This window comes from Pelobates fuscus, chromosome 11, assembly GCF_036172605.1.
Source record: "Pelobates fuscus isolate aPelFus1 chromosome 11, aPelFus1.pri, whole genome shotgun sequence".
Lineage (NCBI taxonomy): Eukaryota > Metazoa > Chordata > Amphibia > Anura > Pelobatidae > Pelobates > Pelobates fuscus.
The window spans coordinates 40,413,683-40,426,956 of NC_086327.1; the positions used below are offsets into that span (position 1 = coordinate 40,413,683).

The 13,274-nt window shown below is 39.7% G+C and overlaps 1 protein-coding gene across 1 annotated transcript in view; it reads right to left on the reverse strand.

Annotated features, from left to right (window-relative positions):
* GYS1 (glycogen synthase 1) overlaps window positions 1–13,274 on the reverse strand; it is a 68,805-nt gene that overhangs the window by 7,042 nt on the left and 48,489 nt on the right. The window contains exons 3-10 of the mRNA XM_063436699.1: window positions 11,168–11,359; window positions 10,296–10,484; window positions 5,791–5,935; window positions 4,649–4,766; window positions 4,291–4,411; window positions 4,045–4,151; window positions 2,908–2,967; window positions 740–818 (exon numbers count right to left, since the gene is read on the reverse strand). Of these exons, the coding sequence (XP_063292769.1) occupies window positions 740–818; window positions 2,908–2,967; window positions 4,045–4,151; window positions 4,291–4,411; window positions 4,649–4,766; window positions 5,791–5,935; window positions 10,296–10,484; window positions 11,168–11,359 (1,011 nt within the window). The remainder of the gene's footprint in view (window positions 1–739; window positions 819–2,907; window positions 2,968–4,044; window positions 4,152–4,290; window positions 4,412–4,648; window positions 4,767–5,790; window positions 5,936–10,295; window positions 10,485–11,167; window positions 11,360–13,274) is intronic.

A 13,274-nucleotide genomic window follows, 5' to 3' on the forward strand; every position in this document is an offset into this window, starting at 1 on the left:
TCAACCCCTGCCTATGTAGCTAAGAAATAATATAGTTCAAGGCCAAAGTGAATTGTTTTTGTTTATACATTTAATTTCAGTATCTTGTAACTATAATTTTCTTTCATAGCATAGGTTCTTTATAGATTCCGTGAATCACTTTCAGACTTAATGAAGGGTCCTGTTTTAGTTTTCATATTTAGAGGGATGATATTGTAAAAGCTAATCTCAACTGCAACCTGTAAGCTTGACGATATTAAAGAAGGATTTACATTAACATATACAATATGCGTACATGTTTTTGCTCTAGTCCACATTGTTCTTCTATTTTATATAAGAGATCTGCCATTGTGGGAAAGAAAAATGGACACAATGCAAAGAGTTTTAGATCTCACTTGATAGTAAGCTTGCTATGTTAGACTTTCTAGGTTTGCCCTAAACACATTTGATATACTATGGAAACCCATTCAATAGTTTAATTTGACTGCAAGCGTGAAGTACACCAAAAATTCTAGAAAAAGATATACACTGCGATAGAAAGGAAGAAACACTAGGATATAAAATAAGGAAAAAGGGAGATGTGACCAAAAGAATCACTGTCCACACTCAAAAAGAGGGACTTTTGGGAGGTATACAAGGACAGTAAGAAGCTCATTGGTTGCCTACAACAGATCTACATGGCAACTAGCACTGTGGTTTATGTTTAGTGTTCTGCTATACATCGCTACATAGGTCAGTATAGATACAAATGACATCTTACCTGTGTGGCAAAAATGGCTCTTTTCATCATAGTGAAATCTTCTTTATCAAGCATCTTATTCATATCTGGTAGGTTTCCTCTGCAATGAAAAATATCAACGTTGCAGTGAAAAAGCAACGGCTTAATTTATACAATAATCTATACAATTTCCATGCACAGACAAATTACATATTTGGAAGCTATGCCCAAAATATTTCCAAGTAATTACTGAAAGATGCATCCCTAATACTGGATTATTCAAAGTGCGCAAAAAACACTGAGCCCCTCACAAATCCATCACCTACACACCGTGCTAGACATGTTACTTCCAAATATGTAGCTAGACGTTTATGCTACTGCGGTACTGGTGCAGTGGGATAATAATTACAACAATGCTAGGAAGGTCAGTCTCAGAATACTACATGCATAGTGAGCTATGCAGAATTTGGGATTGTGTCACTTCCACTGTGGCACTAGAAATTAGCAGCCACTATCAGTTTAGATCAACATGGTAACACCATGAGTTATTTAGTAAAATTCTTTAACTTGGCTCCGTAATACCAAATGTTTAGTGCAAAGAGGCTCAATCCAGGGAGTCACATGGAAACCTCCACCTACTGGCTTCCAAAACCACAATACAATAATTGAGATACACCAAGTTTAAAAGTAGTTTATTTAGCAAGGTGCATACTAAATTGGAAGTTTATAATATTAAAATTAAATACAGGACAGAAGGGTGTGGCGAGGGCTTTTGGAGGGGCCAGCTTGCCAGCCTCCTGCCAAAAGACTATGGGCCAGGTCAGCGACTGTAAAAACCCATATTTTATTCCCCCTGGTTCAGCACTTTCCATTTGTGCACATAGAACCGAACGCCAGCTCCCTGGCAGCTGTTTGCATGGACCAAAAAACTGTGAATAGACTTCTGGGGGACTTAGCTGCGAATGCCCTGGAACTATTTTCGGCATGAAGACTTCGCGGTTCCTGGTTGGTCCCCAGCAGCACTTAGCCGCGACTCTATGGAACTGTTTTGGGCATGGGACCATGCGTGCGGTCAGTCAAACTTTGACTTCCAGGAAATTCATGAACCCCTGAACTGATCCGGGTGATTTTTGGATATGTTAGTCACCCAGATCGGGTTTCCATGGGTTTTGGGTATTTTCAGGGAGTTGAGGAAAATTGTGTTTTTTGTGCCTGGAGATAATTGAGTTAGTATTTGACTCCATTATCTCCCAGGCATAGGGGAGGGATTTCATTGTTATGTATGGGAGTGTCCTGGACCTGGGGGCCAATGTCATTGGTTTGTGTAATTTTGTTGCAGGCTTCCATCAGGTCCTCTTGTAAGAGCTGTTCCTGCTACTGCTATACCGGCTACACTCTCTGGAGTAAGAGAGGTTCACCCACTGGAAGCTGGATCCTGGTCTTTGGTCCAGGGTGGGTGGAGGACAGCGAGTTCCCAGCCAAGCTGTAATGCTGGAAGTGGGGATTACGGTGTTGATGGTGTCTGGTGGAGTGCTGGAAGTACTCGGCATTGCTATGAATCAGCGATTGGCAGAGGCACCCGGTTGGGGTGCCAGGCGGTCCGCCACAAAGTGGTCATGAATTTAAAGACTACTCAGCAAGCAACGTGTGGCACCCACTTTGGTAATCTTTCTGATGTGGTCCAAGATAAACCTGGACCAAGATTTTTTGGGGCTTATAACTACAGTCACTTTTTGTATAGCATTCAAGAAGTGCGAGAGGTTTAGGATAGCTGGCTAGGAAAATTCTTGTAAAATTCTTCTCTATGCCTGGATGCATTTTATCTTTCTGGAGATAACCAACTTGTCCTGAGCTGATCTCCCTTTTCTTACTCCATGTAGTTGCCATGACATAGCAACCAAAACCGTGAAACAAATCAGTGGTAAGGGCTTATAATGCAAGTCACGTTAATGGGGGTGCTTCCAGCAACGTTAGCATTCAGGGGAGTGCTACTTTTAAAATCTGAATTACAATCTACTGAATACAGATTCAGAACAGCTTTTTTTTTTTTTAAACCAATTAGATGTAGCCAAGATTTTAAATCATTACAGATTTACAGCTGCTGAGGAACATTGACAGAAGATAGGCCTCCCAATGGGGAACTAATCCAGTGGCTTGCAAAATAGACAGTCTAACTTTATACAGTTTAACAAAACTATCAAAACGCTTACACAAGTAATGACTCATACAACTTCTTTCCAAACTTTTCTTTTACAGAATTGGCTGTATCCCTGAATAAAGAAGGAAAAAACACCCATGTTTATACATTAGTTGGAGCAGATCTGCTTTTTTGATAACACAGGAAATTTAAGAATTAAAGGCACGGTATATGCATGCTATTGCTGTGAAGGTCACACAAGGTTCTTATTTAAGAATGGTACAGAATGGTTGATGTTCACACAGGTGGAATTTCCACAATTCATTTCTAAATATATAAAATATTTGGTGCACCTTAATAAACTCAAAATACTAGCATTCACTGGATTTCACATTCCTAGTCAGTTCAGCTATTCAAATTTTGAGAAATGCTATTAGTTTTAAAACTAGTGCAGAGCTTAAGAACCACATAGTTATTTGGCAATAGGGGTGGTGTGAATAAATAGAAGCATGCTTTTGAAATGTAGGACAATGATAAGAACAAGTATGGCAGATTATCAAATATCAAAACACTAAAAATTGCTAGATAACAACTGCGTTTTGTAAAAGGAATGTGCATTAAGAATGGGGATGGTAGTTTTGCCTATGCTCTATTATGTAGTTGAACTGGACACTACCACTAGGTGGCGTAACAAGCATATTATTTAGCCCAAGCATTTTGAAAAGATAGAAACATCAGAGTTCGACACTTAAGGTGCAAGCTGCAAGTTAATTGTATGCCACATGCTTTTTAAGTAGTATTTAAAAACAAACAAAAAAAGCAACACGTGAGTTGGCGGCCAACGACCAATGGCAGTGAAGGGGGTATGATGTCACCAGAAGAGGAAGGGTTTCAGAGAGAATCTTACCTCTTTGCTAAATTAAAGGGTTTTTATATGTCCTTATATTGTCTCTTAGTGGAACCATGCCAGTAAGGGATACTCCAACCAAAGCCAGTGTTTTATTAGAACCCTTTCACAAAGTGGGCTTAAAACAAATAGGATTGGATAGACCGTTCTTGGTGATGATATTCTTTAAAACCCTCACCAACAGGACATCAGTGTTTTCTGGTTCCCCTGCGTAGCCATTGCTAAACACTAAACAGAACCTTTGCTAAATGTTGTTATTTTCGTATTAATTGTACACCAAAGCAGAGACACTCCTATACTCACCACAGTTGTTTCCTCACTGCCTGACCTTTCAGTGTTTCTACGTTGAAGTTATTGGTCCTTGCTGGCATGATGAAAAATGCCACAATGGTAGTGTCGCTCTGATTGACCTGAGAGAGGATTTCATCACTTGTAATGAAGGTTCAGAGACATCAATGCCATTCCAAAAGGTTCAAACCCCTCCCAACCTCCACCCTCCACAGGTATTCAATATAGTATGAAATTCTTGTTTACTCCCAGTCCCCTTACTCTGAGAAGGTAGTTGAGTCTGGCTAATGCCTCCAGGAAAATATCCGCTCCTTTGTTTGAAAATTCATAGCGCCCAGCGATGAAGAAAAACAGAGTCTTATCTAAATTAAAATCCAAATGCCTGAAAGAAATGAGCATAATACATATGTGAAAATGAAAGTTGGGTGATTTGAAATGTGCACGTTAACAAAAAACAAAAACAAAAAAATCCAATAATACAAATATTAAAAAGATTAAATCCGATATTGTGATTACATTTAACAAGACCAGGAACAAACAAACAAAAAATTGGTATATTTTTCCATTCGCTATTCAGGTGGCAGTGCTATAATAAAAGAGTTAAAATAAAAAACCTCACCCGTAAAAGTGACCTCTTATAAACTCTTGAATGCGGTTTTTACTCTGCGCGTGCAAGTTCTGAAATTCGTGCATGGCAGAAAACTTCTTCACGTTTAAACCGTTTGGGGTTACAACATCTGCATTCCAGCAGGTCGACAAGGCCAAAATATATAAATAAGAACGTATAGAAAAAAGAAAAAAATAAGACAGGAAATTAATACATAAACACATAAAGCTAGGTTTGAAAGTGAAAAAAAAAAAAGAAGAAAAGATCAACACAGGCAATGGAACATATACCGTGAAGTGATACACTGTATTATGCAGTTTTACATCTTACAAGATCACCCGTCTCAAGCAACAAAATCTGTTTGCTTGGAGTCTTGCCAAGGTTCCTTGAGCTGAACACTGTTCCCTCCATGCCCAGGGGCCCTATCAGATGGGACTACAGTGAAGCAAATGCTTGAGGAAATGTTTTAAGCAGTAAGCAGCACATATTGCAGTTGATATAATTAAAGGGTTAACCCAAGCACCATGACAACTTCATGATTTGAAGTGGTCATGGTGCTGCTGTTTAGCTAGGAAACACTGCACATACATAATTTAACCCTTTTGCTGCCAGGGGTGTAAGTCCATCTCCAGCAGCGTCACTGGGGAGTCATTAGAAGCTGGTTGCACATCACAGCCAGCAAGAGAGGACCCGTGCAGGCTTGCGGAGACCCAGGCAACATCGTTTGACCCATTAATGGGGTCTTTGTACCCCTGGCATCATAACCAGTAGTGGCCTGTAGTGGTTATGGTGTTTGGAGTAACCCTCTAAACTAGAATAGAATTAGTTTGATGTAGTGATGACCTTGACACAATATGGCCATGACTAATTAAGTTCCCATATTTATTTGACTAAGAAATGTGGTTTAAGTAGACATGTGAGACTTGAAAATATACATTTATTTTTAATAGTGAATCAGCAGGAACAATCCAATGGTTTCCACACCGATGGCTCCATTTTAAGAATTGTGGGTCAAAACTGAGTTTTATACATGACCCCCCTCATCCCCAACACGGAGCATAGAAAAATGGTCGGCGACATACTGAATTTTTACATAAAGCATGCTTTGCGACAGGTTGTTATTTGAACTTAATATCTGCAATCCTGCTCCTTACCTGGCTTGCGTTTCAGTAGATGCTCTGCCTCTATTGCAGTAATCTGTGAAACCGTGGTGAATACATGACTGCACTGGACAGCTGCTCGCTCCATACAGTACCGGTGGTATATTTGGCGGTCTCCTGCTTCCTTATCTACGTTGAACTGTCAACAAGAATATCTCCAATAAACACACATTCAAAAATGGATCTGATGCCTGCCATTTTGTTTGTCATGTTAATGTGGCACTGACTATTTTTTTTCTTATGACCCCTGCATCTTAAATTTAAAATGTATATAAAGGCATATGGGGCAGAAGGGGTAAATATGTTTTTTTTCTTTCTTCTGCTGGCTCTCAATACCGGATCCCAGTTTTGTCAGTTTGACTGCTATTCTTAATCACTCACTAGAGTTCTGCACTGCCTCTGAATGCAACATCAGCACAAGAACGTGTGCAATGCCAACCACTGGCTGAAGTGGCGTAAAGCTTGCTGATACTGGATTCTGAAACAGTGGAAACCTGCTCTCTCGAGTGATGGATCATGCTTCCCTATCTGGCAGTCTGATAAAGAATCTGTGTGTGGTGCATTCCAGGAGAATGTTACCTACCAGAATTCATAGTGCCTACTGCAAATTTTGGTGGAGGATGGATAATTGTCTGGGGAAGTATTTCAGGGTTTGGACTAGGCTCCTTTGTTCCAGTGAAGGACCATCTTAATGTGACATGATGCAAAGACATTTAATTAAGACAACTGGGTGCTTCCAACTGTGGAAACAGTCTGGGAGGCCCTGTCTCGTTCCAGCATGACTGTACCCATGTGCCCAAAGCAAGGTCCATGACGACATGGTTGGGTGAATTTGAGGGAGGCATTACAGTGTTCTGCACAGAGCCATGACCTCAACTCCAATGAACACAGCAAATGAAAAGGTTCTTTACAGTAAAGAACAATAAAGATGTGGAATTCTCTGCCTAGAACCTACAGGAGGTTGTCATCAGATTCTATGGATATAAAAACAAAACAAAAAAAAAAAAGAGGCAAGAGGTTCAGCCCAAGTTCTCCCTCCTACCACCATCAGGATTACTTAGTCAGTGATGGAGACCTTTGATCTCCCCTACTAGCAATGCAAAGCACATGCCCTGCAGTGCGTGGGGGAGAAGGTAGGGAGAAGGTAGAAGGTAAGGGGAGTCACTTGACCTAGTGACACCCGGGATGCATCCTTGCAAATAATATATATTAAGTGCAATGTGTAAAATTATTTATTGAAATTATTTTTTATAAAAAGAATAACTTGTTTAGGGATGCACCATAAAGAAAATTCTGGGCAGAAACCGAAATGATGGCCAAAAACCGAAACAGACTTTTCCCCCCCAAATAATGTAAAAAACATTTTTTTCCTATAATTTTAATATTAGACTTTTGAATGAATTTAAGTAATCTAATATGAAAAACTTCCCTTCTTCCTTCTCTTTTAGTGGTCTCCCACGCTTAATGTTCCTCTCTCCCCCTCCTCCCCCAGTCCCACAGTGTTCTCCCCCTCCTCCCCCAGTCCCACAGTGTTCTCCCCCTCCTCCCCCAGTCCCACAGTGTTCTCCCCCTCCTCCCCCAGTCCCACAGTGTTATCCCCCTCCTCCCCCTGTCCCATAGTGTTCTCCCCCTCCTCCCCTGTCCCATAGTGTTTTTCCCTCCCTCTCCCCCCTCCCAAGTGCCATATTCTTGACTTGTCATGTTATCATTACCATCTTTCATTGTGATATATAATCATCTGAACTGTTAATGCAAACATGTCTGTTAAACTATGCACTACAAATTTTGGTGCATCACTACTTTTGTTGGTTACAAAAGCCTGACATTTCTAATCCTCAAACAAAAACTACAGTGTTGCTCTTACTCTGGTAATAATGCTATATGTGATGGAAGTTCTGAGTTATTGTAGCTCAATTTTTAAATTTCTACAGTGCAAATATGACAACCGAACCACAACTCCTAAAATCACTTGCTGTGTCCATTAAGCACTGCCGTGTGGGAAAAGCTCAGGACTCCGCCTAGTCACTTCCTGGTCTGATCAAAGCACAGTGCAGAAGCAGAAAAGGCAAGGAATTTGCAACAAATACTTGAACTTCAAATGTGAATATCTTATTTAAATTATTATTTTAAAAAAATCCTTTGTGGCCTGTGACAGACCTCCCTGTCTCTGGATTATCATTTAAAAACTAGTTCTGTCTGTTTGTTCGTCAGTTCCCGGATGTTCGTCTATTTCCCTGGTTTCATTCACTAAAATGAACTAACTACCAAATGGCTGGCCATCCAGAAGGGAAGTGTGCTGCTTGTTAACCTTTTTGACACTGTGGTTAAACGCAGCCACTTCCATCTCCCACGGTCGGCTGGGTGGTCGTCGTTCGTATGAACCAACACGTGGCGGCGGCCATCTTAAATTATCGAACGCCCACCTGTGTTTTGTCGTCGACCGCATGAAACTGTTTTTGGTCACTGTTTCACATGAACACTGCTGGGACTTCCATCATTTTGTTTAGATTCATAAGAAAGCAGCGGCGTTTGGTACATTTAAACTCACGAACCAGACCGACCCTGAAGACTAAAAGCCATGGAACTAATTCTAGACAGATTTATGCCGAAAGGTCGGTGAAAACAATTAAGCCCCATGGCGATCTGACTGTGTTTGTGGAATCTGAGCGCTTTTCAGATATATTGAGTGCTCAGATCCAAGCTATCTGGGGATATGTCGAACATGGGGGTTTAATTATGGGAAACATGAGTTATGTATTTTAATGTGTTTTTGTTACAGTTTTAACTTAGGAATATTTTCTGTACCTGGACATAATTAAGTTTACTACGGCCACTTAACCCAATTATCTCCAGAATAGAGAAGAGGGATTTTACTGTTTATGTGGGAGTGTTTCACATTGTATTGTATTTTGAATGGCTACTGTAATTGTATTCCAGTCCTCCACAAGGCCCCTGTAGGAGTATTCCTTGCTGGAGGACCTGCATAAAAGGCCAAGCTGTGGCCACCATTAAAGGGACACTATAGTCACCTGAACAACTTTAGCTGAATGAAGCAGTTTTGGTGTATAGAACATGCCCCTGCAGCCTCACTGCTCAATCCTCTGCCATTTAGGAGTTAAAGCCCTTTGTTTATGAACCCTAGTCACACCTCCCTGCATGTGACTTGCACAGCCTTCCAAAAACACTTCCTGTAAAGAGAGCCCTATTTAGGCTTTCTTTATTGCAAGTTCTGTTTAATTAAGATTTTCTTATCCCCTGCTATGTTAATAGCTTGCTAGACCCCGCAAGAGCCTCCTGTATGTGATTAAAGTTCAATTTAGAGATTGAGATACAATTATTTAAGGTAAATTACATCTGTTTGAAAGTGAAACCAGTTTTTTTTTTTCATGCAGGCTCTGTCAATCATAGCCAGGGGAGGTGTGGCTAGGGCTGCATAAACAGAAACAAAGTGATTTAACTCCTAAATGACAGTGAAATGAGCAGTGAAATTGCAGGGGAATGATCTATACACTAAAACTGCTTTATTTAGCTAAAGTAATTTAGGTGACTACAGTGTTCCTTTAAACAGTTCATGCTTGACCCTCAACACAGAGCCTCATCTCGTGCTGGGGGGATATTTCTTCAAGGTTCCTGTTTAGCGCTTGGGATTATTCAGTAGCAGACTTCATACTTGGGGGAAAGAACATCTTTTGTCGGCGTTAACCCTTCTCATACCCGGGGTGCCGTCACATGGCCTACCTGCAAATGTTCAATATCAAGTACTTGAGTGAATGAAAGCATAGTGGCTTGTAGGAAATGACAATAAGCCCTACCTAAAATATTTTTAGTCAACATTACAAAAAAAATAAAAAATTACTGGACACTGGAGAACAGTATTTGTGTACATTTTTCTAACTTAGATCTTCCTCAAAGAGATCATCCAATCCTTACGATCAATAAGATTATAAAGGACTGGAGTACACTTTCCATTAATCATTCCACAGAAATCATACAGTCAAGAAGGGTCTCAATATTTCCAGAATGAGGTGGGGAGACAACAGGATGGAACTAAACAAATGGTTGGTAGATAGATCATCATAAATGATTATTAATAAAGTCATAATGTTTTTTTCACTATACTTTTCAGCACATATTTTGAATGATCTATAGTGTCTCCTAATCTTTTTGTACCAAGTAAAATGACTAATATTAATGCCAAAGTTTATAAACAATAAAGCAAACATCTAAAGAATTCATTTAACTTATTACGCACTGAAGTCAATGTGTTTAAGGTGTCTTGGAAAGCCACTGTTTCACCATTTTATATTATAAAGCAAAATGTCCTTAAACATGATGCAGCTAAGTTTTTTTGGGGAGATAGTTCAGCATTTATTGCATTTTTAGGCTATTTGTCTGGCTGACAAAGTAAGGCAATTGACGGTGTAATTAGTAGCTTCCAAATTACTGTTCCGCTGAAAAAGAAATGAATACAAGTTAGTCTGGATAAATGGATAACTCACCGTTTGGAGATTATTGTAGAAGTCCACGCTTCCAGCACACAGATACCGGCCCAAAAGTGTGGCATGTGTTGTGAATATAGTGGCTACTGGGAGCTTGCGGACTCGGCAGAGACATAATCCCACGCCAGCGAGCCACTCGTGGAAGTGGGCAACAATAAATGGCTTCTCATCTTCACACTGTGCAGCAAACTGAGTTAGAGAAAGGAAGCCCAAAACATGAAAGTTAAAGGAGAGAGATGCAGAAGGGTGTTAAATTCTCATTTTCTTTTGAATATCATCCGAATCTCTATTTTCCTTGGCACTCAACATGCTACAAGGCTATCATGGTCTGAAATAACCTGTCAACCTGTTTACCACAGCAGGGGGCAGGGTGGACTATACATGCATCATTCACCGCAGAAGTGGCAAGATTAACACTAAGATATACTGATTCAGTTACTGGGGTTTACCTTAGGTTTGCAAATCGGGATATGGAGAAAGCAAAGATAAGAGGGTATTATATATGTGAGAAACAGATTAATCACTGCAGTGGTCCTGCATGCCCGCATTATGTACTCAATGAAACAGTTTGACCACTATCTAAACTTATTGTTTGTCATACACAAAGCTACATTTAAAAAAAAAAAATAAAAAAATATGTGGCAGGTGGGCTTACATCGAATGGCCATTGGAGTGGAACTAAAAACTTCATTTTATGTACTGGGGCGGATGTGTGCTATGATCATTGCTGCCGCCCAGGAGTCCTGGGAGTTTGAGCGCAGGACTTATTTTTGTGTATTTAAATAAAATATAATGTAAACATTTTAGTTTTTTTTAAGCATTGAAAACAACTTAATAACTTTGGCGTGCACAGTGACATGCCAAGTACATACCTCACCAAGGAACCAGGCTGTAAGAAAACCAAAGAGGACAGCATCATTAGCTTCACGATCATACCACGGAATTCCAATGGCGCAGCTATCCCACAACTCAGTCTTCCAGCGGTCAAGGCTCCAGGCTGTCGCTGCAATATCGATGAGGATCACGTAGGGACTACCTTCTATCAACCAACGGCCAAAATACACCTGGGCAAAAGAAATGCAGAAATGGTTGCTTTAGTACAATTTGAAGCACATATTGTACTATACCAAATATAATGTGTTAACATGCTCCTCTTTCCTAGCCTAACTTCTTTATATGCTCTATATGTAAAATCACTGTAGTGATTTCACTGAGGGGTGGGGACGGGAAGGATACAAATATTGTTCCAGTACACACTGCAGTGTCCAGATTGATTGTAAAAGGAATAGAGGAAGGTTTTATGGAGAGAAAAAAAAAATAGAATAAAAATAAAAATTTACAATTTTTTTTTGTAAGCGAACAAAATGTATTATGCCTGTGTGATAAAAAAGTGTTATGTCCCTTTAAATATTAGCACTTAATTTCCCCTTGTTATTTCCCTCTGCTGTTGCTAGGGAAAATATATTTAAAAAAAAAAAAAATCAGATTTTTGGGCAATGTCCCAAAAATCTGATTAAACTTATGGGAAGTTGCCTACGTCACAGCAGCCTACTGTTCCCTAATAAAGGTCATTAGGACGCCAAATAGGCGGGATAAAAATAGCCCTTAGTAATTGTACTGGAGGATTGGAGATCTGTGATCTTAGCTTCTGTGGCTGGGAATGTATTTGAAGGGTTATTAAGGGATAATATCCAGGAATTCATTGGGAAGAACTTTATCAAACATAGGACATGTCAATCTAACCTAATTGCATTCTACGAAGAAGTAAGTGAAGTATAGATCATATTGCAGTGGATGTGACCTACTTAAATTTTACAAAGGCACTTGATAAGGTTTCACACTATAGGTTAGTGTTCAAACTAAAAGAAATTGGTCAAGATGAAAATGCTTGTCCTTGGCTTACAGGGACACTCCACTGTCTAAATACAAAATAAATTAAATTCACTGTTTAGTAGAGAGATACCCCAAATGAAAACTTGCATGCATTTAATTATGTATTTTTTCCAATGGGGATATATTTAAAATCAGCCTGCAAAACCTGCTTGCTGCTTTTGCAAGCTCTCCCCTTCTATCCCCGCCCAGACTTTCTGTGGTTGGCCAATCACAGATTTTCCAACGCAGCAATGGGAGGTCAATGACAAGTCTTTGTAAGTCAGGAGTTCTGGGCAATTGCTGCCTCTTGAGGTCAGCTGCATTGAGCGAATGGAACCAGGAAGTAACATTAGCTGTTGTCTGCTTAAAAGCCAGTGGGGTGTAACCAGGTTAATTTATAAAAGTACATAACGAGACTACCCCTTCTCTAATAGTAGATCAAGAACTGACCTTACTAGCAGACTCAAGTTTTAAATGTAAAACAATTTATTGCAAACAATGCAGACAAAATATATAAAAAAAGTAATTACTTAAAAATAAAACTTTCCTGATACATAAAATTTAAAAGAAAGCCTTAACAAAGTCCAGACCTTATTCAGATGCTCGGCGTCCCGAGTTTGAATATATCATGTTGAAAAAATATAGAACGAATCAAAGTCTCTTTAATCCAAGTAGTGGCTTGTGGTGTTTGGAGTCAGACCTCTCCAGACGCGTTTCTCCGCTCCTGCGGCTTTTTCAATGGATGAGGTCTGTCTGACTGAACCCGCTTAAATAGCTGATTCCCGGTACCAATTACGTCTCGGTGGCTTTTTCGCAAATTAGGAATATAAGACAAAATGACTTTCATATGTCCCAATAGTCCCAGTGTATCTACATACACCGGTTTATAACATTTGTTACTTCTATTGACCCACAACTAACATTGTTACACTTTTGTTGTTTAGCGTTACTATGGCAATGCCCGCCCAAGAAGATTCAAATGTAACTGCCGTTTTGTTATCGGGCAGAAAAAGAAATCCGAAAAAATTTAAATTTTAAATACAGAAAAAGTTGGATAGGGATATGTGTTATATGGGCAGGATTACATTATACAAGAGTAATTGCTGT